Here is a 27,887-nt window from a genome sequence, read left to right on the forward strand (position 1 = left end):
AGCTCTGATTTAAAGCCTGATTCAGGTGAATATATTGCTGCCTTGCAGGTTTGATGTTTGTGCAGGTTTTCAGCCTAATTCTGGTTGAGTGCTTGACCCCTAAAAACTATTCACTGCATTGGATTGAGGGGGAACTTGGCTTGTATTGTAGCTGCTTTGACTTGCAGGATAATACGTAATACTTGGTCTTAAAACTCACAGTCATGTCATTAGCAAGCCAACTGTTTAATTCACAATTATAAGTACTGTGCAGACATTAACTATTGGATATCCAGAGCTCCTTGGAAATATTAATCTTTATCCCATTTTGCAGCTAGTCAGCAAGGAGGACATGTGAAAACAAAGGTCTCCTGTAGCAGGCACTTTAAACGAACTATCTTTTTTCCAAAGACACAAACTATAAACTTCCACAGTATCTTTAAGAGGTCCATAATCCCGCAGATCCCAGGCTTGCTGTGGTAGCTAAGCGCTGCAGACTATCTGAATCCAGGCTTAACCTCTTTGCTTTTGCTGGGGCTCTCTGCTGAGCAAGGTTCTCCTCTGCAAAAGCGAGCAAACCGCACCTGGCTCTCTGCATGGATGAAAGCTTCCCACTTTTGGATGTCCAGGCAGGCCACAGGCAGGTCAGTGAAACAGCGGAGAGAAAACACGAGGGTTTCTGCAAGTGCTGATACCATCTGATGTCATGCAAGCCAGATGGAAGTACCCCTGCTTGTAAGTCGTTGATGTGTGTTTGTAAGCACTTACTCAGGGTCCTGGCTCAGGCGCTGGGGAGGTTTAGCTTGGAAGTCACCGCCCTCTGCTCTCCTTTCCTTTCTTGCCCCTATTCATCTGTAGGAGGTGCCCATCCCAGAGCAGGAGTGGCTGAAATGAGTCACTGCACCTTCAACCACTGGAGCTGAATCCACCGGGGCTTGTGCACTGGGTGTGGAGGGGTGAGTTCAGGCAGCAGCACTCCTGACACCTGGGTTTGAATAGTCACGCTCTGCATCTCCATCAAATGTTATGAAATCTGTGAGAGAGAGGAAGAAAAAGAATCCCCGCTGTACAGTTTTACTTCAAAGTTCAGAAAATGCCTCCCAGCACCCACAGGAAACATAATTTGCCTCTTATGGCTTTTCTTCTTTTATGATGAAAAACCTGTTGTAGGAAGGTATTCTGTGTGTGCTTATGTTTGTGTGTTTGTGCATTTACAGCCTATGTATGCCACTGGTTTTAGGCTAGTCTAAAAGCAGGACGCCCCACTGCTGTTTCCAAGGGAGCCCACTCTTTCTTACAAGCCATATGCTGAACATGATGGTTTCAGAGTAAATAATAAATGTAATGGATAATTATGTATTTACTCTAGTAAAGCAAACAGTCCAAGGGTTTCTTATTAAAAAGGCAACCCATAAATAGTGAGAGAAGTATATATATATAAAAGAGGGAGAGAAATATTTATCTTTAGAGATGCTTGGTTAAGTAATGGAAAGTGGGGTGGGGGAAGTTATGGTTTGGTTTTGTTTTGGGTTTTTTTTGACAATCAGTTGCTTTTGTTGCTCTTTTATAATGTTGAGCAAGACAGCATAATTAGGCTAGGCTCTTCTAAAGTTGGTGCTGTTGCTTTGGAAATCCAAATATGCCTAAGTCTCATGGTGGTGAAATAAACCCGAATGAACACATCTATTTTGGTACCTGTATTTACATTTGGTACTCTGGGAAGAAGTACAGGAATTCATTATTTCCAACACGTGGCACAGAAATGCATGTGAAGAGTTCACCTCACTTCACTGGCCCATACCATGGGTGTTTAAAACCATAAGTGCAGCTGTTAACATCACAGTCCCCCCAATCCCTCACCAAAAGCATGGCCAGCCCTTCTCTCCTGCTAATTGGCAGAGGCTGGGCAGTGCTGTGAAAACCTGCTTTCCTGTTGCGAGGCAGTGGAGCTACTTAAGCAGCTGGAAGCTGAAAGCTGCTTAGCACAGACCACTGTGGGGTAGCAAGAGGGACGGGGGCCCACACAAGATCATGCCAAAACTCATCTGTTTAATGCTTTCTATTTCACTTGGGAGCTGCTGATTTTAGCTGGAGTAAAGTCAGGTTCAGCAAGAGGGTGTCCACCCTCAGACAGGTTCGACAGTCACATCGCTGTATTTTTTTAGTTTTGATTAATAAATTGAATTATCCGTAGCTGTGCCAGCAATCTTGGAATATGAAATGGATGTGATGCCTGAGGGAGTGCTGGACACAGGGCTGATGTTCTGCTTCAGTGAATGTGACGGCACAGTTTGGTGCAAGTGAGGTGCAGGGATTGAGGGCAGTTGTCACATGGGAGGGAGCAGCTTCACACACAGAAGCAGACAGCAAATCTCTGGGGTCTCCCAACTTGGAGGCGAGGTCTGGTGCTAGAAGAGGGAGCAGTTTTTGGGCAGGGTAGTAGCTTTATATGAAGTGTAGAACAAAAGGCATCTGAATGTGTTTTTTCATCTCAGTGACTTTTTGCATTGCAGTAGGGAGGTGGTAGCACCCTTCCAGTGGAGTTCCTGGAGCTACAAGCATGGAGGGCTGCTGACAGCCCACTCATTCCCATGGCAGTCCTTACTGGGCCCATGTCAGCCAGGCTGATTCACTGGGGAGCCTTAACCAAAGCAAGAGTAGTGTGAGGTCCACTCTTTCCTTTGAGTCCAATTCACAGTCCGGTCAAGCAGCAGTTGGCACCTGGTTTTTGGACTGGACTCTTCTCTACCATCCAGGTGCTGTGGGGATATGTTGCTGGGGTAAAGACTTCTACCCAGCTGATATGTTGTTCTTTGTCTCCCACAGAAACTCTGTGGCTCCAACTACCCCCTGAGCATTGCCTTCATTGTGGTGAATGAGTTCTGTGAGCGCTTCTCCTACTATGGCATGAGAGGTATGTGACCTGAGTCTGGGAGGTGACTTTCCCATCCTAGGGTTTCTATACACACTGGTGTTCTGGGGCTGTCCTGTATGTGGTCTGAGCTGTCTTTCAAAGTAAATTGGTATTTTGGAATGCAAGTACGAAGAGTGTACCCTGACATTGTTGCTGTATCTGCTCTGAGCAGAAGTTGGGACTAGGGGGCTTCAAATGTACCTTCCAGTCTAAATTTTTAAATAATTCTCTTTATCACACCTGGTTTTCTAGTGTGTCATGTCTTTCATAGCTGTGTGCAATCTGTGTGTTTGGAAATTGAATCTTACAGAAAATGTGCATAAACAAACTGCAGCAAGATAAGCTAGAGAATATATATTTTTCAGGTAAGCATAAATGTTTATGAGCAAAGAATGCATGATACTCATATATCTCATTTTAGCTTTTCCTGTGTCAGAGATTATGAGGAACAGGTCTGAAAGCACAAATATTTCCGCAGCAGTGCTCACAGTTGCTAGGCAAGGCAGTGGTTTTCTTGCCACCATGATTCTGCTTACCTGCAGAGATACACATTAATTATCTGATGTGATTTGCTTGTTTCCTTTTAGCTGTCCTGACACTGTATTTCCTGAGCTTCTTCCACTGGGATGAGAATCTCTCCACCGCTGTGTACCACGCCTTCTCCGCGCTATGTTATTTCACACCTGTCATCGGAGCCATCATGGCAGACTCGTGGCTGGGGAAATACAAGTAAGTGAAGACACCTCTCTAATTCAGTCAGCACGCATCCACACCGTGCAGCCTGTGCAAGGGCAGTGCTGTGCGTGCTCCCAGTTTTGAACTGGCTCAGAGTGCAGCAAAGACACACTTGGGAAGGTCAGCTCCCCTCTGTTGACAGCTGATGTCTGCTCATGCTGTTCTGTGCTCCTCTTAACCCAAGGGCCAACAGGCAACAAAGTTGGAACAAATTAATTGCAACAAATGTGCTTTTCCTCCACTACCCTTCCCTACACTGTTCAGGAAGCTGATATGTAGGGTGATTAACCCTCAGTTTGCCAAGATCTTCTTCTGGGAAGGATTCAGAGTTAATGAGGAACCCATGACATCATTTAGATCTTGCTGTTTCAGATCAAATGGCACTAACGATTTAAATGACACTAACTATTGTGTACTTACTTAGGCTTTTCACAGCATAGGAAATGTGTGAGCACACCCATTTTTATCCTGAAAAACCTGGGTTCACTCAAATCATCTCCATGAGAACATAACCAGGTAAACTCTTCCTGAGTAAGAGTCCTTAGTCGGTCTTCCCTTCTGATGATAATTTGTGGAGCCAACGTCTGCCCCAGAGTGGTGGTGAGCAGCTGGATTTAGGACTTTCTTTGCTTGGCACTGTTTGTTCATTGTCTGAGGAGTCATGGCTGTCAGGGCGATAAAATGCAGCCAAACCCTTCTCTGTAGGACTACACACATCTGGCAGAAGAGTCTCAGCAGGAAATAAACAACTGCCATATGCCTTTCCAGAAGAAAGTTGTTAAGCAGATATCCATGTTCTTTTCTTCCCTGTTCTCAATTTTAGTAATTCTCTTATCGCTTTCAGTGAAAAAAGAAACAGTGAGGGTTTATTAACTTCATTATTTAAGGTCACCTAGCAATGTTCATTGGTATTTGAGGATGTCTGTTGTGCGGCATGATGTAGTGAGAAGGTAAATCCTTACACAGACTTTGGTGTGTTAGGCAAGAGACTTTCCCTGGAGTAATCCCTATAGTTTAATAGGGAGGTGGCTTTTGCTGTAGTAGCTGGACCTCAGCCAATACCAAGGACAGGATAACAGATTAGAGGGGCTTTTAGGAGTGATCTGATGTGGCTCTAAATTAGCTGTTACAACCAGGGTTTGAATGCATTGGGGATCACTTCCATGCTCAAAGCTCCTTAGACTTTTAGTGTCTCTGTCCTAACAAGTCCTTTCATTCCCTCTGTATGTGTCATCTGCGCATTAAATACATAGATGTCTCTTAATCCTGAAGGTAATGAAGAAATATAATACACTCAAAGAGCCTGATTGTCCTACTCAGATTTCTTCTTCTCCCTCACCAACACATGGGAGGCAGATAGATGAGCTCAGTCCTTCAGAGGTCCTTTAGTTTCCTACTTGGGATCTAAAACAAACTTACAATGGGGAAACCACACTCCTAATTCAGATGTGTTGGTTAGGTGAATTGACTGTCCCTAGGGATGCCTTCAGTCAAGGGATTCACTTAGGCACGTGCTACAAAATGCCAGTTATTAGTAATCTGGAGACTGAGTTGGAATGGAACAGTATGTTCCTCTATGCAGCCTTCCATGCATGACAAGACTGAAACACTTTTAGTTTATTCTGCTTGGTAAAGTCTGCAAACAAAGCAGGGGCTATCCCTCCTTAATCTGAACCCATTTGCCTATCTGTCTCTTCTAGCGCACTCAGAGCTGGCACAAAGGAGTTATAGCTGCCTACTGTACCAGTAGTGGAACAAACCAGCTCCTTGTGTGTCTGCCAAGTAGAGCTGCTGTATCAGGAAGCACGGGCACACTCTGTTTTCGGATTGTACATCACCCGGCACCTTCAGTCATTGCTGTTTGCTTTCCTCACAGGACGATCATCTACCTCTCCATTGTGTATGTTGTTGGCCATCTGATAAAGTCAGTCGGTGCCATTCCATCCCTGGGCAACCAGGCGGTTCATGTGTAAGTAGCCGTTGAAGCCACAGTGCTGTAGCAGGTTGTGATGGTGGTTGGTTTACTCAGGACTGTGCTTAACCTCCATCAGGCCAGCGTTTTGGGGGCTGTGCATGGATTACTTTCATCAGGGAAGGGCTAGGGATGTTCTGAGTAAGAGCAGAAGGGTGGATCTAGTGTGCAAATGCACTAGATAGAGTTGGAAATCTCCACAGAGATTCTAAACCTTTTGCCACAGGCACCTGTGATCACCCCTCTCTGCTATACCATGCTACTAGGTCTGGTCTCCTCCATCCAACCTCCCTGCTCTGGACTCATTCCTCCCGCATTTCATCAACATAGCTGCCCAGCTCAGCAAGGTTCCCCAGTGTGCATGGGAACACCAAAAATGCATTTTCTGATAACAGAAGGGTCTGTGTCTTCCACTGGATACAACCCTTCTTGCCCTCTGGATTCTGAACTGGTAGGCTTGTCAGAGTAGTGTCTCTGAAACCACCAAGCTGTTTTTGGCTGTGTGGTGACAGTTCTGAAAAAAACAAAAGTACATGCAGGCAAGAGCACATGTAGTTTACAGAACAATTTTCTTTTGTCCCAGATGTGGCCAGTCCTGACATCTTGTTCCCTGCAGACATAATCTGCCCGGCCAATAATGGTATTTTGAAGACCACTGGGAAGTAGAAAACAGCCAGGAATGAGCCTGTTTCAAATAGTTTGTCTGCACTTACCCCAGCAGGAAGGCTACAGGAGAAGACACTTTCCCTTCCCCCACCATTTTTTTTTTTCTTTTTTTCAATTGATCTGTGAAATCTTTTGGTGTCATATGAGTGAAAAATAATCCCACAGATCTTTGATTTCCTGTATGTCCATTGGGCCTCAGAACAACAAGAAACTGACAAAACCAGTTTGGTTAATTGTCTGGTACTGAATGCAGAAGTTAGGGTAGTTAATTTGTTTTTCACACTTTGCTGGCTTATCATCACTACCCATGTGCAAAAGGCAACGTTATCAGAGGAATCGTAGTGGGCTGACATTTAAAATGCTCTCATAAACACTGGAAAGGTTTTACAGTGGTGGTATTTTTTTTCCTTGCATGAAGGGTCCTGTCTATGGTTGGTCTGTTTTTGATCGCCCTTGGAACAGGAGGTATCAAGCCCTGTGTCTCTGCATTTGGGGGGGACCAGTTTGAAGAGGAACATGTAAGATTTCTTTTATTTTTTAAAATCTGCAGTGTCTGCTTACTTTATGAGGATGTTTTTGTGATCGAATCCTGTTGTGCTAGAAGAACAAGGGCCAGTTTGCTGGAAAAGAAGTAGTATGATGTGAGGAAGGGTGGTTTGCATAAGACTTGAGAGAATCTGGATGCTTCAGGAAAGGAAAATGACAGCAGAACAGGACTGATATTGGAGAAGATAGGTCATAAGTGCATCAAATCATCTAAATGTTAATTGGACATCAGAGTAGTTGGAAAATCCTGTCTCGTTTATCATGGAACTGTAGCCATTTCTGAACCAGCTCAGCAGGGGTGATTATAATGCATTGCAATGGAACACAGCAAAGGGAAGAAAAAAATTTTGTCACCAGCCTATGATTCCATGGGAATTTTTCCTCAAATCATAATCTGTTTCTTAGATGTTGTTCAGAAAGAACTGTAGGAAATTCCAGTCTTTTGAAAGTAGTGCCAGAATGTTTTCTAGATATTCCAGAACGGAAAATTCTAAAGAGTTGTGAAAATGTTTCTGTTTAGCTCTGCTTGTGCTTTGTATCCTGTGAATTGTAGTCCGGTTGCCTCGTGTCCTCATTCTCTGTCATAAGTGCTTAGCCCCTCATCTGCACTAATCTCATACTCCCGTTATGCAGCACAGGGGCTCAGCTAGGGATAAGGTAGCGCTTAAAGAAGCGAAGCAGGTCAGGAAGTGCTAATCCTCAGGCAAAATGCTAAATTTTAAAATTGACCTGAAACTAAACAGATGTATGTTGACCTAAAACACAAATAAAAAAAATTCCGTTTTCTCAGTGACAGTATTCAAATCAACAAGTTCTGCTCATAGCAGAAGTCCTCAAATATGTCGAAGGCCGCTTCGACAAAAGAAAAAAAAAGAAAATAAGTGTGGGAGTCTGTGATGAGTAGGATTATATTCAAGGAGAATTATTTAGGAGTGACAGTACAAAATAATACTGGAAATACTGGAAAATATTAGGATCTTTGGGAGATGGAAATTCACATCAATGGAATTCCAGTCCTTCATTGAAGAAGGGAATTAGATTAGTTGTCTGTCATTAAAACATTGGTAGAGTTGAACAAGAATTGGCCCCTTGTCCTTGGACAAGGAGCTGCATAGAGCAGTTTTTTCTTTGTCTTTTGCAATGCCCCAATACGTCGTCAGCATTTAATGAACTAACAATATAGACTAGATTTAAAACTTTTTGAAGACTTGTGCTTTGTGCACATGAACTGTGTGATGCTGAAGTAGTGAAGCTTATGGTTACTAAGGAGAAACAGATCATGGGATGTTTCATGGTCACTTGTCCAAAGCATAACGTTTTGCAGGCGTGACCATCCTGGGCTGTCAGTTGGATCCAAAAGGATTCTAACTCGTGTTAGAGCAGCATTTACAGAAGTGCTACTTCTATGAATATTAATAATTAATAATGTTTATCCAGCATCTTTCAATTACCACCTAATTACAGTATGATAATATGTACCACTTATCTTCAGAGTGTTTTATAGACTTCAGCTAATGAATCTTAGCACCCCAGTCAGGCACATACATATTATTATCCCAAACTTGCAACCACAGCTGTTACAGAGAAAAAACCTGAATTGTCTGTGGTTGCCTGTACCCATTTTTCAGCATTCAGACTACATCTCTCCAACAAATTTATCAAATACTAAGTCTCAAACATTCACCTGTGTGTTACCTTCAAGAAAAACAAATTTAGAGGAAGAAAACTGTAAAAAGCATTCTGATAAGGACAATGTGTTCTGGTCTATTCATTCTTTTCAGAATAGAAAGTTTTCTATTTTACCATTTTGAAATTACTTGGCCTTTCAGAAGAAACAAATGTTTTATGCTATGTGATAGGAAGTTTAAGTCTTCAGAATTGGAATGAGAATTTGTAAGAAATAAAAGGTTCGAGGCCACCACAATATTTCTTCCCTCTGTAGTGGTGTTTGAGGGGACTTATGTTCTTCTTCTTCCACTCCAGGTAGAATGAAATAAGTTTTGAAAATTCCCTATTAAATGAAGCATTTGATTCTCCCTTAGTTTTCAGGAATAAATTTCAGCTGAGTCCTAAAGTGCACAGGCTTAGTTGTTCAGTCTGAAAGCTAAGGATGAGGTAGTTTTGTGTATAAAACAATAAATTGCCCCTGAGACAAGTTTATGTTTTGAGGTAAATGCGCAACATCAGTCTGATCCTCTTTTGAGTACTTTATGAGCGTAATAGTCTTGGATCTGCCACTTTGAGAACAGTACTGCTGCAGACAGTGATGGAGAGTGATTTGGCAGGAGGTCAGATAGGGAAAGTAGATTTATCTACAGGAGATTTCCAAACATCTTTGTGTATGGTATTAGGAGTCCTGGTTAAAATACCTGAACAAAATTATATTTATGATATTTTATATGAATGTGGAGCTGCTCTGCATATTAATTAGGGACCAAAGCTGCTTTCAAACAGTGCAGTATGGTGTTTAAGGTACTAAATAGCTTTCTCTTTGTTTCTTTATTTTCTGGTTGCCAAGGAGATCAGGATTATCATGTATGGTACATTTTCTCAAATTAGCTAATCCAAATCATGTTGTTAATGTACGTCTGCCCCAAAGATTAAGACAATAAGGAAGGAATTAATTTTTTTCTATCAGTGTAATTTGCAAGCTGCTGGGTCATTATTTTTGTAGCCTTTCTCTGACCATTTTTTTTCCCATTGCTGAAATCAGAAAAGGTGTGAAATAAGGTGCTCCAAAGTCTTTATGCATCACTATCCTCTTTTCTTTACCATCACATTCTTTCTGGTAATTGTTGCTCTAGACTTTATCATGTCAAGAGCTGCATGCTTGAGTTTATTACAGCTCTCAGAAATTCTGAGTTGCTCAAATATAAAGAGTTAGAGACATGGCATGAGAATTTTGACTAGAAAGAGAGTAGGAGAGAGTAGGACTGTGAGGATTCTACTGCACCACACTTGACAAGCCATGGCAGGGCTATTCCAGGAGTGGGTTAGATTGCTGAGGCTGCTCATTTCTCTAGATTTCCTCATGATGACAAATATCCAATCACAAAAGTAGAATGAAAAAGAAAATACACTTCTACTATTTTAGCAGTAGAAAGTTTCAGGTAATCAAAACCATTGTTAAGGACAGAAATAGATTATAGCAGATAGTAAGACCCAGCGCTGTTTTCTGTTAACCATTGGAACATGCCACAGAGATGATTTTTATAAGGCTTTCAAATCCTTTAGTCCAGGATAAATATTTTGTGAGTAATGTATGGACTAGATAGCCTTGAACACTCCAGAAAATAAAACTGTGTAAAGGCCAAAAGCTAGAGTTGATGGGGTCTTCATAACTGTGCTGGGTCAGGATAGAAAGCCCTCAATCCAAGTAAGCAGACCCCCAGACACGTTGGTGGGTGGCAGTGGGAGGTGATGGGGCCCTCATCCTCACCTTCCCACTACCTGTTTTATAAGGGGACATAAAGAAAAGCCCTCCCATGTTCTTCCACCTCCCCACCTTCCCTGCAGTGAACCCCTGTGATAAGGGACTTCTTGCCATATGAAGTAACGATATTTCCTGTTGTCTTAACCATCAGTTACAGGAAGTTTTGTTATGTTTTTGGATCCCAGGATTCATTACATAAAAGCTGTCCTCTTTTAACTGCCTGCAATTCTTCACATTTTCTCCAGTTTTCTAGCCTTGTGAATAGTGTTGTCTCAGGGAGTAAAAGGAAGCAGGACATATTAGAGGGAAAGGAGACAGAAAAAGGTCCTTGGGGAGTTCCTTATGGTCAGCTAAGTTAAAGCTTCACATTCAAATGATGCTCAAGTCATGGAGGTGTGGTTCAGTGTGCCCTAAGGAGCTCTCTGCCAAGCACCATGCCGTGTCTGAAGCAATTTTTCCCACTACCTTTACTGACTCAAGTGTCCCAGAGCTGGTGATGGAGATGATAATTTGTTAGGTCAGGTACCCTGCCCTTGTTTCTCCACTCTGCTGGCATCTAGCACTGGATATGTATGAGACTGTGCATGTCTGTCTCTCCCACAAGAAAGGAGAGACTGCCCTCAGTTGAATGCCCTCACATATTACTCCTGCAAAAATGGCCCAGCTTTGCATCAAGTTCTGGATTCCTTCCAAATTAGGAATTATGTAGGAAGAAAGAATATCAACAGGAATCATTTGACTGTATGAACTGTAATATGTTACAACATAAGTTAAAGTCTGAACTCTTTCTCTTGGAGTTCATCCCTCCCTCAGGCTCTTCAATTTGCTCCCCTAGATTTAATTTACCCTTTGAGGTTGACTGTCCTCAGCTTGGTGATCTTCTGTTTGATGCATACTTCTCATTTGCTGGCAGTCTTTCATCTATGCTGTAATTACCAGCTCCTTAAAATATACAGGTTTCTTTTTCTATTTCTACACAGGAGAGAAGAGAACAAAAATAAAGAGCTCAGACATGGGAAGAAATTATGAGCTTGTCAAACCGTGCCAAATTGTATTGAATTAGGTGACAAAGGATCTGAATCATGCTACTTGTTCTGAATAAGTAAATGCTCTCCCTTCCTTCCAATCTCACAACACTCTCAAAGCAGTGGCTCTTCCTGTGAAATGCCAAAAAGCCCCAAAGCGCTTCTCAAGTAATGTGAGCTGATTTGTGTGAGCATTTACCATCACCTGAACACAGGCTTGTTTGCTTAACATTTTATGCACTTCGTGTCAATATTTACTCAGCCTTCCTAACAAGAGAATTGATAGTGTTCAATTTGCAAGCCCAATGCTGTGTGTCAGCCATGACATTGATATTGTCTTCTCTTGTTTTAGACCTCGGAGAGAAGCAAGTTTTTTTCCATCTTCTATTTATCCATTAATGCTGGAAGTTTGATCTCCACGTTTGTAACTCCTGTATTAAGAGGTCAGTGTTGATTTAGAATAAAACAATAAATTAGCTGCCCTCTAACTACTCTGCTGTGCATAGTTAGGCTCTTAAGACAACTGAATGGCAGAAATTATATTATCTCTGGAGTGGTCAGTGTATTGCATTTATACCTTGTTAATCCTGCCATAGCAGTGTAACAGATTTATAATACAGGCAGACAAGTCACAGAAATTATATTCCTGGTTGTATTTCAAAGCCAGCCTGAACTGCAGAATTAAAACTTGGAAGGTGGAAGGACCTATATGGTCATCAAATCCTCATTGCCATTGAAGGACTATTTCCCGTCTTGCCTGCACACAAACTGTGGGTGGGAAATGATCTCTGCTGTCCCGTGCAGCTGTCAGGGCTGAAAAACTTAGCAGGGCTGGTTTGGAAGTCCTACCTTATCCCTCCCACAGGGTGCTGCTGACTTCGGGAGGGCTCTGTCCTGGAACCCAGGTGTGTCTGCTTGGGTCTGCTTGCAGGATTGCAGCCCTGAGCAACCAGCCTTGAAGGCAAAGCACAGGCCTATGCCCCATTTAAGACCTACTTTATATTCTGGCCATCTTGCACAAGCCTTTTTTAGTCCCCAAGTCTTGCCGTGCTTTCTTCATTGTGTCACAGCGCCTCAGAGCCAAGGGGGTTGGCACACTCCAAATACAGGCACAGAGGCGGAGCTGCAGGCCATAAGTGATGGGGACAGAACAGGGACAAGGTAGACTTCACAATTAATAGGGTTTTTTTTCATTCTGCCCCATGGCTTCCAGGAAGCTTTCTTTGTTGAAGTTGTTATTTTAACAGGCCATTCATATCACAGTGGCTGTGAACAATTGTGCTTGTCTCATGTTTACACCATGTATAGGAGCAAAGACAAATGCTGTACCTTACTCATTCTCTCTCGAGTCCCCATGTCAGCATTCAGTTGGGAAGGGCTTTTGCTCAGTATAATCAGTGGGCAGATGAAAATCCAGTTCCTCTTTGAACATCAAAACCTGTGCCATTATAGCCCAGCTATAAACTAGTTGCAGCATGGAATTGAGGTGGAGAGGATAGGGGAAGAAAAAAATTTTTGCTAAGCCTGAAAGCTTTTCTTGGAAGAGCTCGAAATGCTGTTTGTAGACGTTTGGCAGAAATGTGAAATATATACTTCTAGGTGGAGAAGTCCAGCTCATTTAGCATGTAAGAGGTTTAGTGTGCCCATAATGTCTTTCCAGGCTTTATCAGATTTCAGTGAATTGGCTGAAAATAGGTAAATAAATGCCCTGTGTGCACACAGCTGTGCAGCTGACTGTGGCTGCCCAGGTACAACAAACAGGAGCAACAAAGGCTTCATGCACTGGTCTCCTGTTAACTGTGTTGGCTTATTTTAGCCATTTTATTATTACTTCTTGTAGGAATGCGGTAATTTCTAGCCACTGGCATAGAACAGATCCCACTGCCGGTTTGCCGTTTGCAGCTGGAGCTGAACGTTCACAGAGTGTGAGAACGGAACTGGTCCGAGCGCCGCAGGATTTCAGCGAACCTTAGCTCAGATTGCTCAAACCTGTGCTGCAGCACACCTGGCTTCCTCAGGGGTTGCTGCAAGACCTGACATTTAGAGCAGGCTGCCCCTAGTGAGATTGGGAAGGTGGCAGGAAAGGGAGCTGGAGTTCCAAGACTAATCCTGTACTCCCACTTACACAGTTACGGGTATTGGCTTCCACTCTGTCCACTGCAGGTCACTATGAAATCAGATTCAGGTTTTTCACTCAACAACTCATGCAGCTGGCACAAGTAATATGGAAACCCAGTACTGGTTATTTGGATCTAGGTAAATATAGAATGGCTTCAGGTTATTTTAAATGTTGCTTTTTTCCCCCAGTGCAGTTCCTAGTACTTCTTTATACCTATTTGTCTGCCCCCTCTCTTCTACCATTTGCATCAATATCCAATTACCAGCTGCTTTTGCTGCCAGACTCTAACCCTGCTTAAAAATTGTCTTCATCAAGGGAGGACTACTGTTTCAAGGAGATTCAATTCACAGTGTCAAGCACCAGCAAAGAAGATTTAAAGCCAGGGGAAGTGACTGATTTAGGGAAACAAATCAAAAGCCCCAGTACCATAAGTCTGACTGTAATGAGGTGCTTTTATTTCTGGCTTCTTTTTCAGGGGATGTGAAATGTTTTGGAGAAGATTGTTATGCACTGGCTTTTGGCGTCCCAGCAGCACTGATGGTGTTGGCGCTTGGTGAGTGGAAACCATAATGCTTGTAATAGATGTTACCATTTTGAGTCCATGGATAGATGAGAAAATGCACAAATTCACTAATTCTGCAAGGGGAAGTACAAGGGTTCAAGGTCACCCAACAGTTCCACAGCTCATAACAGCAAGAAAAATCAGTAGTTCACTGACAGTGGGCAGATCGTGGCTTTACTGCAATACTATCATGATACTGTTAAGAGGATGGTCTAGTGGATGTTTCACAATACAGTTGCTTCGCTCTAATTCAAAGGGAGGCACCAGAATTCTTCTCCTCATGGCTTGCAGCTTTGCCTATGAGCAGGCTTGGCCTTTGAACTGCAATCTGAGCAGTCCTCAGAGTCCCCCGCTTATAAAAGAGAAGCTTAACATGCTGCTTCTAACCTTTCCACAGCTCTTTGCAGCTCTGGGCCACCTTTAATGTCTCAGACTTTTGCTGCTGAATCAGTGTGCCACAGGAATTGCAGAAGGAGCTGAACGAGATGTTACTTTGTTCTGAGCTGTCTCACTTTGCTTGGCTGAAGTAATTCCCACAATTACAATGACACCTTATTATTAAGTTGCAATAAAAAGTCCTTATTGTCCAAGTGTTAGGAGGTAGCCACAACCCCCCTGCTTCCTAAAGCTTGTATCTTAGCCCCATTAATGTACTTGTCAAGATTTCTTCTTCAACCCTTATAAAATACACAGCAGTCTTGACATTCTTACTGTTACTGCTTGATAGCCATTACAGAGGACACCCCATTAGCTTTAGTTTCACATCTGCAAGATGCTGGAGAGTAGTCCCCTTATTATGCTGCATTTGTGAGGTTTTGACACAGCATGGGGTGACTTCTCATTCATATTGTTAGCTTCACTGAGAGACCAAGCAATTGTGTGATTTCGCCACAGCATCTGTGATTTGAAAAGCTCATCCCTCAGAGAATGTGAATGTTGCTGTCTCCGCTCAGATTTCCATCAGGGAGAGGAGTCAATAAACTGAAGAAATGTCATCAGGCCACAGCTAATGTTACAGCAATTCTTTTCAAAAAAGTGCATGGTCACAGGCCTGAGAAGCTTCAGTTTTTCCCCTGTGGCCTGTTCCTATCAGTTTAAGGCAGCACAGGCTCCTCTGTGCACCACTGTGTGATGAATGTTTCTAGCAGAGTAGTAGTTGCCCAGAAGAAAACGAACGTGTAAATATTGCAGTTTCCATGAGGGCATCAATCGAAATGTGTTTTTAGCTAGTGTCCTGCTGCCAGATTCCATGGCCTGCCCAGCAAAGCAGCTCTGTGTTCTTCTGGAACATGCTAAAATGCTCTGGGAAGTGATATATTTGATTATGTTAGCAGCATGCAGAACTGGATGAAATACTGTTTTGGCCCTGACTGGCCCTCCCCCCATGATGATGGAAATCAAAGATAGATTAAGAGGCAGGATGAAATTCTTACAGAGCAAGATTTTCTGCGCTGCTTCTGTTTCTGAATGATGGGGTAGACTGATACTATTTAATTCCAAATGCCAAACCTAATTCAGGAACCTCAACTCCCAAAGTAGTCAGTGGCATTGCCAGAAGGTATTTCGGCCAACCTGGTGAATCACCTCGTAGAAGCACCAGCAGCTTCACAGGGAGATGGTAAAAAATTAGGTATTGGAGCTACCCCTCTGGGTGACTTTGCTCAAGTGGAACTCATCTAAACTGACCTCGGAGGTCTCTCAGAGGTCTGCAAGTCAAATCTGGATGCTAAAGGTCTTCATAGTCAGAAAAGGTGAGCTCCCTGCAGAGTCCCAGGCCTCCTGTGTTGCAACAGGGGTACCTGCTATTGTCCACTGGCTGTGGACTGACCAGACAATTGGGTTAGTTTAAAAAGTTGAGGTTGGTTTACAATATGGATTGCCCGCTTAGCTTATATTGTGCTTCTCCCTGCTGGTGTCTTTGGAATTGTAATGTGCTCAGAGGCTCTCACAGAGCAGGATAAATGATACATAATCAGGTACCTCCATCTCTGACAGGATTTTGAAGTCTCAGTGTGATATTCTTTGTGCTTTGAGGAAGGAAACCAAGACAAAACAGTATCTTAAATTGTATAACCCTTTGTGGAAACCATAAATAGAGGTAATTTCTGTTAACACCTGTATGTGATGCAGTGACCTTCATAGCAGTTGCTGTTGAAATGTGTGTGAGATGCAAGGACACAGAGCCCATGTTGTATCTGGATTAATCCTCACACTCTTAAGGGCTGATTTCCAACATCGGGTGCAGCAGTTCAGTGTGGATTGTATTTTAAGTTTAGTCTACAGAAGGCACACATACGGAGTGAATTTTCGAAGTTTTATTCCCAACATGAATCAGATGTGGAGGTGCCTATGAGAAGATGATAGTGACTTCCTAGGGATCACTGCCGCTTGTGGGATGTTGCATTTTTTTCCATCTGAAGGCATTAAAGGATTCCTGTATATTCATTCAGTTAAAAGTGCGACCCTGCAAGCCCCAAGGGCAGAGCGTTTCTGTTAAATATGGGGGTGGGGGATCATTCCCAGCAGCCAGTGCAGGATTGAGCTTCAGCCATGTGAATTTCCATTTGGATTATAATATTTTTTCAGTTGTGTTCATTGCTGGAAGTGGACTGTACAGAAAAACACCACCACAAGGGAACGTCTTACTGGAAGTGTGCAAATGCATCGGTGTAAGTGTGTGCCATTCTCTTTTTCATGCGTGACTCTGAGGTTGCAGGACAGGAAGGTGCAAAAGCAAAGGGGAGGTGACTTCTGGAGTTCTGTATGCTGCTTCTGGATATGTTGCTGATGAGCTGTAAGGAATAAGAAACACATTTAGGTCCTAGTTTATTCTTTCAGCATTTGAATTGTTTCTCCTTAGCTCCATAAACTGTTCAGTTGACCTCAGTAGAACCACTTTTGGCAGATACTGGTGGAGATTGAACTGAAAGGAAAATTCAGAAACTCACAGAGTATCAGATATCTGACTGCATTTTTTTTCAGCGAAATAATTTTACTGAAGTCTATCAGTTCAGCAGACAGTAATAGCATACATTCATATTGTGCACATTCAGCATGTTCATGTAAATGCAAGAGACACCTGCTGAAGTTGCATTACAGCTTTATCAATTGTTTTTCATAGTGTGTGAGCTGAATACAGTATGTGAAAAAATACTCTCTTATTATTAGGTGGATAATGATGTTTCTATTTCAGGAAGCTGTTGCTAACAGCAGGTGTTTTCTTTTTATCTAGGTCAACTCTAGTGCCAGATTTACCTTGGGGAAACAGGCGAGATCTTAAAGACAGGATTTCTAAGTGAGGTCTGCCACTGTTTTTGCCAGGGTAGCTGTGTTCAGTGTGTCCACTGACTGGAGCACACAGCATAAACAGGCTAGGAGTTGGACTTTGATGATCCTTCTGGGTCCCTTCCAACTCAGGATATTCTATGATTCATTTCCACATCATACCTTTAATCAACCAGTGTCACAGAAACTTCCCTGCAGAGAATTCATCATAAAGCATCCGATCTGAGATTTTGGAAATATTCTGCAAAACCCCCTGAAATTTTCTGGCACTGCTTACATTTGGGGATGGGGTAGGCAGCCTTGAGTTGGGAACGTGACAAGGGCAGGTACGGCACAAGTGAGTCACTCACCTGTTTTTCTCCCTAGTTTGCTATTAAAAACCGGCTGAAAAACCGCTCCCGTGAGATTCCAAAGAGGGATCACTGGCTGGACTGGGCGTCAGAAAAGTACTCGGTGAGCAATGGTCTACCTGGCAGGTTTGGAGGGGGAAGGGGGCAGATGGGCAGACAGACAGGGGAGACAGTAAGACTGACTCTGGGCACAAATTTTCCCGTCCCTTCGCACATCTGTACTCTCCTGACCCTCGATGGACAGTTTAGGTGCTGCACTGAATTGTAGAAGAGCAAACATGCCCAATATCATGAGTAAGTGCAATGAAGAACTGCCGTGCAGGAAGAAATAGGAGTTCTCATTCTTAATGGCTTGAATCACCTGTTGGCTTTACACCCCCACCTTACCTTTTTGCCTGTTCCCTTTTTAGAAACAGCTGATTGGGGAGGTTAAAATGGTGACACGTGTTCTCTTCCTCTTCATACCGCTGCCAATGTTCTGGGCCCTGTTTGATCAGCAGGTACGGTACAGTGTGTACAGGTCTGCCTGCCAGCCTGGGTTTGCACCTCTGTCCTTCCAGGGTAACAACAAAGCACCCTGGGGACACCGAGGGCCAGGCTCCTACAGGGGCCTTCCACCATCACTGCTGGCCATCCCTTCACAGTCCTGCCAGGTGTCTGGCACGGGAGGGTGAGAAGGGAGAATGTGCCCTGCTTACTGACAGGTGTTACAGGGGAGGGAAAGAATAGATGGGAAATAAGACCCCCAGCGCTGTCATCTTCTCTGTCCCCATGTTTTTTAGTCCTGTAGGACATTCTGAAGGCTTCACAGCTGTCTCTTTTCTCCTTAGGGATCCAGGTGGACTTTGCAAGCCACAAAAATGAATGCTGATTTTGTAAGTACTAAATGTCACCAGGGCTGGTAAGACTAGTAGTAACATCACTTCTCTTGCTTTTTAACCGGAGCCTTGCAGTACTAAGAGCGTCTGCTTGGTGAATCTGGGTGAGTTTCACTTTTGGTGATTCGAAGCGAGAGGCTCTGTGCAGCCGTGTTCGGTTCCTCACAGCTCACCTGTGCAAGGAGCGAGGGCTGGGGACCCATCAGCAGGTCAGGAGTGCTGACCTTCAGGCAGCCAGGCACTCTGTGGCCAAGAGCAGGTGGCATTTTCAGCCTGCTGCCCCCACTGAAGACAGAGAAATCACACAGCCCTTTGAAGGTGTAACTAGAGGTGTATGTAGTTGTGTATTTCTGCTCTGGCTTTATTGGTGATATATTAATGAAGCCTCTCAAAACCAGGAGGAGTCTTGTGTATAGGCTAGGGATGTGATGAGGATTAATTTGTTAGTTCTTCAAAGGTGTGAATGGCAAAAGGTGCAGGCTGCAGTCTCAGGTAAATGTAGATCAGCTGTCTGCCCAAAGATACCACCATACAGGGCTGGTTTTCAGACATATATGTTTTAACAGGCAATCTAGATCTTACCTGCGGATGCCCACATCAGAATCCGGGATTGTAAACGACCATTTTCCAGTTTAAAATTGACTTAAAGCCCCAAATTTGGGACCTTCTAGGTCACTCCTGTTAAAAAATGGGCTCTCAACATGTGATATTCAATATGGTTAATTAGTTCAAATGAGGCATGAAAAAGACTACATCTTGGATAATATTTATCCACCTCAGAAAGACAAAACCATGTAAGTCCATGCAGTCTTTATGATGTATATCTAAAACTTTTTATTTCTGCTGTTTTGCTCACATGCACTTAGTGATCCATCAGCAGGAGAGCTAAGAATCACCAGATGTCACTATTAAACTCTCCTGGTTGGAGAAGGACATATTCAGGGCTTTTTTTTCTCACACCAACTTGGATAGTTTTTTGGCTTTTGTTTCAGTCTCATCCGCTCTTCCCTCATGAGTTGTCCCAACTCAAGAAGGTGAGAACTAACTTCAACATTGGGATGATCCCACCCTTAGGCTTGTTGGAGTTTGTGTTTGTAATACTCTATGACTTTCTGTTCTGCAGACAAAGGCCCAGCTGGGAAGTCTGCAGTCAAACAGGGAATGATTTAGTGTCAGATGAAATACTCACAGGCTTGTTTCCTAATGGCACATTTCTGTAGTGGGCACAAAGTAGCAAGAGGGGGTATCTGCCTGATATTTTTAATTGACTGCATTGCTGTGACCAGCAGTTTCCACTCTCCCAGGAGGCAGCTGCAGGCAGAGACAGGCAGCCATTCTAGGCTCAGCTCAGGACAAGCGTGGTAGACGGGAGACAAACCCCCACAGCACTTCCTTGAGAAGATACTATTTCCTTTCTGATTTCTTGCCTCCCCTTCCCTTGCCTCCCCTTCCCTTGCCTCCCCTTCCCTTGCCTCCCCTTCCCTTGCCTCCCCTTCCCTTGCCTCCCCTTCTCTTCATCTTAATTTCAAATGAAGAGCACTTTGTGGAGTTCAAGCAGCAGTCCCTCCCTGGAGACAGGTCATCTATATAGTGATGCAAGGGTGAGGCACCTTTTATAGCCTCGAGGACTCTTGGCTCAAACTAAGAAGTCCTGGTTGACCAAAGCCTGTTAGGTGCAGATGGAAGGAGGAAGGAGGTGTTTGTGCAGCCCAAGGATGGTCTTTTGTTATCCTTTTGGGGGGCTTGGGAGAAATGCTTACAGAGCTCACAGGGTCTTGAATCTTGGGAGCACTCACTTGTAGGATTTAGGCTTTTCCCATTGTAGAAGCAGGAATGAAGGAAGCTCTAAGCCCACATTCCAGCTTGGACACTAACACACCCATTCTTCTCCACTCGCCTAGTTCATGGCTCAGCCAGTCTGAAAGATGAGCCTCAGTACCTGTCATGAGTTGTGTGACGGATGCCAAATATCAAGGATTGAGTGCATCTTCCTTCTGCAAAATGATCTTAGTAAACACTGTGTCCTTAGATGACAAGTGTCAAGAGCACAGTATCAGCTGCTAAAGACAACATAAAGCATTTGAGGAAGTACCTTGGCTCCTAAGGCCTCTACGGGACTGGCTGCTTATTTGCCATTTGCACTGATGTATTATAGTGTTTATGAATCATTTGCAATATCTTTTTGTTTCAGGGAATATATGTCCTTCAGCCTGACCAAATGCAGGTAAAAGATATTACAGGGTAGGAAATAAACCCTTAGAATGTATTTTCTTTTTCTCTCTCATTTTTATTTTTCTCATGGGACCAGTAGCCTTTCTCTGCTCCTTTTGAAGGCAGTAGCAGTGCTCCTACTGGTTGCTGTGGTGCGGACTTTGCCTTATTGTTTTCCAGCTGATTTTAGGCTTCATCTTGGCATTCAGAAGCCCCCAAGGATGTCCTAACACAGAGGTTGAATCCTGCAGAATAGTGCGGAGGTATAGGGAAACCTCTGCCACCATAATAGTTCTTGAACTAGTGCTGACTTGTGGAGGATACAAGCTGCATCTCCTTCTAACAGGTCCCTGTGCTGGGATGAGCATTGCTCCTGAAATATGTTGCTTCCTCCCCTTCTGCAAGGCAGATGAAAATGTGAAAGCTCCAAGATGGTGCTGTGTTGTCACAGTTGATTACAATTCTTACGCTGAACAGCTCTGGAGAAATTCAAAGCTGTTCTGTTCCCCGAAATCTTCCTTCGGAACTGAAACAACATTTCTCTCTGCTTGTTCTCCATCACTCTCTATTTTCTTGCGCTGCCACTGCTGGCAGGCAGACAAGCTGTGCTCTTCCCAGGAGAAGTTTTGTTCCTGGGGGATTACCAAGGCGTGTGGAAGTGCGAGAAATTGCCAGTCTTACACAATAGTGCCTGTTCCTTTGGGATTTTGCTGGAGTCCCAAGGTGTTTCCATTGTTGCTGATTTGTTGTAAGGTCCCACCACAGCAGTGAAGGTCACCTGTGTCTATTGTCTGTGGGGTTTGTACTCTTTAAAAACATTGTGCTTCAGTTCTCTCTCCAGGGAAACTGGGCCAATGATGCTTGCTTACCTCTTAGAGGGGCAGATATGAACAAAATATATTCATGCCTGTGAAAACTAAATAGCAGAAGCTGTTAAGTGCAAACTATGATTATATTTTAAAAGGAGGTTTTTAAGTGTTTGTCCATGTCCTTTCTGTAATGGAATTATTTCTGGAGGACATTGCTTTATGGGTTTAATTACTGAAAGTTGCTTTCTAGTCACTAAACTCCCATTCTTTTGTATTGCAGTTCTTAAATCCACTTCTTATTCTTGTCTTCATCCCAATTTTTGACCTTGGGCTCTACCCCCTGATAGACATGTGCAAATTTAATTTCACGTAAGTACTTGGGGACAATGCAGGTGCCTCGGTGCTTTTTCTTTTGCAGCAAGTGTGCAGAATAGCTTTTAAGGAGGAAGAACACAAATTTCCATTCACCTTTCCCAGTATTTGGTTCTACTTTAGCCCCAAGAGGCAGCATCACCCTCTTCCACAGTTCCTGGTAATTCCAGAGGGGAAAGCTCCATGATGTTGGATTCTGCTCTGTACAGATTTTCCCCAAAAGCAGATATGAATAGTCTCATGTTGAATTTGTTCAACATGTTTGCCACCTTGTTTCCTAAATCATGCATAAATAATTCCCTCCCTGAAAGGTTCCTGTGGGGCCAAATTCCTAGTCCCATGTGGGCTGCATGAGGTGTTGTGAAAGCAGATTCCATACCAAAATCTGAATCAGTGAGTGCATAAAGAGATTTTGATATGACACAAGCACTTTAGTCTGTGTTACCAACAAGGGCAATGTAATAGGAGCAGACCTCCAGGTTGTTTCTGAGACCCACCTTGTGCATTTTAGGTGATATTACTTCTGTGTATCTGTATTCTGCCTCTGTGGACTGATGCCCTGTAGCATTGGGAGTATATTTATGCACATTCATGGAGTGCCTTTGCCAGTGCAGTTTCAGCTGAAAGGAACCAATTTTCCATGCTCCAGCACCACAGTGTGGGAAGGGATGAAGAGTGGGGAGCTTGGCTTAAAAAGCGTGTTCCTAATCCAAACTAAAATACTGGACAGGCAAATCCACATAAAATGGGGATGGAAGGAGCCTCAGGAAGCCTCCTCCTTCACCCTGCTGATTCCTTCCCATCATGCTGAATTACTTGCACCTAAAAATGTATCCAAGAATGTCTAGCCCAGCAGCGGTGCCTTTTGGAGGACACAGCTCAGAGACTGTGCTTCTCCCTGCTGCCTCAGTGTGAGCCCATGGTCTGGACTGTGTCCTGACTTGACAGGAAACTTTCTGTCCTGGTGACCAATTCACAGAGTAGTTCACCCAGCAGCACAAACTCAGGCACCGATCAAGACTGAATACCAGGACTAAAGACCATTACAAAGAGTGGAGACCACAGAATTTACTACCAGATTCGTTTCAAATCTCTACAATTCAATACTTAGTTTGGACATGCCGTTCTGGACCTCTTTTATTCTGCTTTTTATCAGATTGTCTCATGTAACTCTGGTAGAGTTGCACTAGTTTTGCCTTGAGTTTAGAAGCAAGCTCTTTATTTTCTAGAAATGTAAATGTATTGGCATGAGAAATAACCCAGAATGATGCCCCAGATGGTCAGAAACATTGATGACACAAACTACACATTTTTCTGCTCCTCATTCCCACTCCTAAGTAGCATGCTACTTTTCTTTTGCCTTTCCCAAAAGGGACTTGAAGATACATCATTTCTCGTGCTCTTTCCAATATCACAGATTAGCATAATGCCATGAGCTATTCCCACTAGAAGAGCTGGGAAAAAGATAGTATGAAACTTGCAAGGAAGGAGATTTTTTTTCATAGCGTATCAGTTTTAATTGGCCTCAGTGCTGGCCTCATACAGAATAATAAGATAGTTTTAAGTTAAATGATTGGCAATTTAAACAGCCTGTCATCCCCAGTGCCACCTGTTGGACAGTTTATTACATGGTTTTGGCACATCTTTGGCTCTGAGGAATGGTGTTCTGTAGTTTAAATTACTTTTTTTCCTTAATGTACCTCTTTCATTTGCTCCATAGACCAATTAGGAAAATGGCAACAGGTATGATCCTTGCAGGGCTGGCGTTTGGACTTGCAGCTGTTATAGAAATCAAAATAAATGTAAGTAAAGTAGAAGGGATTCCTCAGAAATACTTTCTTTCTCTGGGGTGTTTTTATTGGTATCTGTTAGGTAATCCTTTTAACCATTGTGTTCCTTGATCATAATTTGTAATGTTTTCTTTACAATTGAGCATACCTATCCAGTTGCTAATGATAATTCTTACCTTGTCTACTTTTCCCTCTCTTTTTCTCTGTCTCTGTGTCTTTCTTTCTAGTCTTGCAGTTTTGCTGTGCTGGTCATCTGTATTGGTCTATATTCTAGATTTCCGTCGTCAAAGTGCTTGACAGACATCTAGTTAATGCTAGTGATTAATTCCCAAAAGGTAGTCTGTTCTCTCTCCTATTTCTTGCTGTACCTTGCCTATATTTTTCTATTTGGGGTCTTCTGTGTGTGTGTGGTGGTTTTGGTTTTTTAATTTAATTTCTTTGCTACTTTAGGGTGGGGATGTGTTTTTTTACAAGCCAAATTGTTTCTCCAGCGAGGCAGGTGAATGCAGTCAGGGACATTAGGGACTGCTGGGCATCCCCAGACAGGATGGCAGCAAATCTCTTATAAATTCCATGTTAGCTCCTGCAGATTTGCTATTTGTTTCTGGCCGAAGACCAGCATTGTGCAGTCTCTCACTGACCTTTGTCTCATGGAAGTTACTATAGGATTAATTTTTAAAGCTTTCATGTATGCTTAAAATGTTCTGTTGAAGTGGCTGGAGCACAGCCAGATTAACATCTGCTGGTTCCTCAGGTGAATCCACTAACGAGTCTCCCACTGAAATGAGACTTTGTGGGTTTAGGTCTTTTTTCTGATCTTTTTATGTGAACAAAGAAATGCTCTCATTGCCACCAGCAGCAGCTCTGGCTGTGGGTGACTCCTCTGGACAGAGGCAAGGTGAGTTAGCGGCTCTCTCCTGCCTGTGCATGAAAATTTTATCCCAGAGGCTAAACTTTTACCCTATAGGCTCTAGAGGATAAGATGGCCCACCTTCACTTGGATGTGAGTTGCAGAAGCAAAAAGCCACAGTAATGGAATTTGCTGTAACATTAACAGGCCTGTTGGTCTGGAACAGCATATGGATACAGGGAAATCAGCTCTCCCCATCTTCTATGGTGGTGTGTGTCCCCACCAAGTTAGGTTCAAAATACACGGCCTGTAATACCCAAATTATCAGATAAGATAGAGAAAAAATGAACAGCTCTGCTGTATTGCTGGCAGCTACTTGAAAATAAAGTGAGAAGAAAACGGGAGTTTAAAAAAAAAATTAGCTCTGCAGGTAGTACAAGGCTGACACTGATTGATGTAGTCTTTCTAGGAAGTGATTCCTGACAGAAAGAGATACCTCTGTGCTGGAGGCATCATCTTCCCTTTGTCAGAAAACAGGGAATAAGATCTATACAGTCTGCATTTAGATAGCACGGTATCAAGTAATGCAAGAGCACCGATTACAGGCATGGAGCTGGACTGGGATTTTCAAAAATGCTTAGCTTCTGGTCTGATTCTTTTCCCAGTCACTGACTGCAGTGGGAAATAATTATTCTGGTCACTGCTTTTGAAAGCTCAGCACAATTTTTTCTGTTCTGATATGGCAGTTGGTTAAATCCAGGCACTAGGGAGCTGTATAATGAAAGCTGTGACATTATTCTACCTGCTCAGTAGGTGTATAGTCTGTATGCTTAGGGGTGTAAGGAGAGTTTTTGGGAGGAGTGATGGGTTGGCCATTGAGCTACTATGAGGAAACCTCCCTAAATAAGATTTATGTTCACTTTTCTCTGAGTGCAACTTCTGATGAGGAAGAGATGGAAAAGTGTCATTACAGAGAGGAAGACTATTATGGTTAAAAATGAAGAGATATTAAAGTGCTAATAAAGCATACAGATGGCACTTAAAGCCTTTTACTTTAATTAGGAAACAGATATGCCTCGACTTGTCCCAGAAGAAAGTTTAATTCGGGTCCTGAATTTGGCAAAGAACCCTGTTCAAGTGACGATCCAGGACAAGGACCTATTTCAGCAGCCTGTGGAGGCTTTTCAGGTAAACATATATTTGGGGTTGGAAGGCCTGACTTGCATCCCACTGAAGAAAGGATGGGCTTTTTTTTAAGGAATTCTCTAATAAAGCTGATGGATACAAAAGCTTGTTCTCCTCCATTGCCTTAGAGGTGTGTGAGAATAGCTTTACAAATGGAACATATTATCCCTGTTATATGAGACAGAAATTGAACATTTGGATGTATATTTCTGTGGCAAAGGGAACACCTTACATTCACCTGTAATTAGTAACAAAGGATAACAGGGTTACAGACTCTTTTGAAGAAAGGACAGTGTTGCACTTAGCAGGAAAAGACAGATCCTTTCTCATCTGAAGAAAGTGTAACTGAGTTTATTCTCTTCCACAGAACCCAGCTGAGTACTCAAAATTAATATTGAATGGAGAACAACAGAGTCTTCGCTTCACCCTGCAACATCAAGGATTGACTCTTGCTTTTAACTACACCGTGAAGGAAAAATCAGTTTACAGCTTAATTGTTTTTGAGGCAGAAGGAAGCCTATCAAGCCACTTAGTGAGTGTGGGAGTGAAGTGTAAATACAGTATTAATTCAATGGCTGTGATGCTACAATGGGGTAACAGGCTCATTAATTCATTTGCTCAGTTGCAGTGTCTGTCTGGTTGCTCTCAGATGCTCTAAACCTGACTTCTTAGCCGGCAGCACTGGATCTGTACACACTTCTACTGGTTGATTAATAGAGGCGTTGTGGCATCTGAGAGTTTCTGGGCACACTTTAATCCACTGAATGCTGCAGTGGGAGAGCAGAGTCATGCCTGCTAGGCAGCAGAGCTTGAGAAAGCTGGGGAAACAGAGAGCCAGAGATTTCCCCCCAAAGATGGTTTTATAAAGCAAAGATGTTAAAGAGGCTCTAGGGCTGGCCCTGGAATAAAAGCATCAGAGGAATGATTCCTGGTTTAGTTATTGCAAGTGTTTAGTGAAAATACACAGAAGGCCCATTTGTGTTGCTGAACAGAATAAATGGTTAAGCTCATTTCAGGCTCTGCAGCAGAGCCGTCTGCATTTGAACTTTTGTGTATTGCTGCAACGATCAGAGAAGGGCATATTGGGATGTATAGAGCAGATTCTGATGTCTTTTATGTGTAGCTGTATCCTAAGAAGCTCCCTTGAAATGAATGGTGTTATTGCACACTGTGGCAGGTGTGTAAATGCCATCAGAATCTCTCCTCGTGCTAAAATATCCATTCTCTTTGCAGTTCCTCAGCCTCCTACATTTCAGGGTTGCCACATGAAGCATTCAGTATTGTATAGTAGAAATCACGTAACTGTTTTTAAAAATGAGTTTTAAGAATTTATTTTGTCATAACATTGAGGTTTTTTGCTGCCTTTATGGTTTGGAGCCTACAGCTCATTATCACACAATGTTGTTAAGTTTCCCTGTGCCCTTGATGACTGAGCGCTGTTACCTTAAGAAATGGGTACTTGTACAGTGATTTTCATACAGTCCTTAAGAAGCAAAAGCCTGTGACAGGCTGAAGCAAAGCAATCTCTGAGCTTCAGTACATCTATGCTGCCCTAGCTATGCAGCCTGTGCTTAAATTAGTGCCTACTCTGGCATGGGGAGGCTCCCATGTGCTGGGAAACAGCTGTGCTGTTGGGGATGGTATTGACGTGTCACTCACAGCTGTAGATAAGGGAGATGTGGAAGACAGCGTGGTAAATGATAGTCATTTTTTCAGCATTGCAACACGAGGAAGGCGATGCCAGCATCACTGCTGTGTTGCTGGCATTGCCCTGGAGTAACCTCCCACACTGCTGGGCTTGGCCCACTCACTCAGGTGGGATTGCTTTCCTGGAAGGATCCAATCTGAAATTGGTTTCTTCTCCTTTGTGGGCTGTTGAGTAGGCAGGAAATGAATTTGAGAGCTCTGGGGATCATCAGTGAAAGCGAGTAATAATTTGGCTGGCCTGTCTGCAATGAATTAAAGTGTTCATCCCCATGTGTCTCCCGTGGAAAAAAAAAATGTTGCTGTTTATTATTTATTACTCTGACATTTATTATTCACTGTGGCTATTTATTATTTAGGGCATATGTTATTTGTGGGTAGCATATCACACTAAGTACACTAGACGTTTTATAGGTATACTGAAATTCTGGGGCCTTGGTCTCAGAAGCTCAGGGTTTAGCATCAGGACGAAAGTGTGGAGAAAGGGCCAGGAAATTTTTAG

At 43.1% G+C, this 27,887-nt stretch overlaps 1 protein-coding gene across 6 annotated transcripts in view; it reads left to right on the forward strand.

Moving 5' to 3' along the window:
- Positions 1 to 27,887, forward strand: part of SLC15A2 (solute carrier family 15 member 2) — a 62,670-nt gene that overhangs the window by 25,105 nt on the left and 9,678 nt on the right. For 4 of the 6 annotated variants that reach the window (XM_027879769.1, XM_027879770.1, XM_027879768.1 and 1 more), the window contains 15 exons: positions 2,806 to 2,893; positions 3,481 to 3,622; positions 5,505 to 5,597; positions 6,685 to 6,784; positions 11,623 to 11,713; positions 13,865 to 13,942; positions 16,538 to 16,620; positions 17,603 to 17,689; positions 17,997 to 18,086; positions 18,417 to 18,461; positions 20,656 to 20,688; positions 21,765 to 21,853; positions 23,577 to 23,658; positions 25,559 to 25,684; positions 26,049 to 26,213. In XM_027879769.1, coding sequence (XP_027735570.1) covers positions 2,806 to 2,893; positions 3,481 to 3,622; positions 5,505 to 5,597; positions 6,685 to 6,784; positions 11,623 to 11,713; positions 13,865 to 13,942; positions 16,538 to 16,620; positions 17,603 to 17,689; positions 17,997 to 18,086; positions 18,417 to 18,461; positions 20,656 to 20,688; positions 21,765 to 21,853; positions 23,577 to 23,658; positions 25,559 to 25,684; positions 26,049 to 26,213 — 1,392 coding nt within the window. Of the gene's footprint in view, positions 1 to 456; positions 624 to 681; positions 715 to 2,805; positions 2,894 to 3,480; positions 3,623 to 5,504; positions 5,598 to 6,684; positions 6,785 to 11,622; positions 11,714 to 13,864; positions 13,943 to 16,537; positions 16,621 to 17,602; positions 17,690 to 17,996; positions 18,087 to 18,416; positions 18,462 to 20,655; positions 20,689 to 21,764; positions 21,854 to 23,576; positions 23,659 to 25,558; positions 25,685 to 26,048; positions 26,214 to 27,887 lie in introns of those variants that run through there. The other 2 variants (XM_027879771.1, XM_027879773.1) reach the window with 2 other exon arrangements.

Source organism: Empidonax traillii, unplaced genomic scaffold, assembly GCF_003031625.1.
Source record: "Empidonax traillii isolate 1590-97213 ecotype Southwest subspecies unplaced genomic scaffold, ASM303162v1 scaffold57:size2250009, whole genome shotgun sequence".
In the NCBI taxonomy this organism is placed as follows: Eukaryota; Metazoa; Chordata; class Aves; order Passeriformes; family Tyrannidae; genus Empidonax; species Empidonax traillii.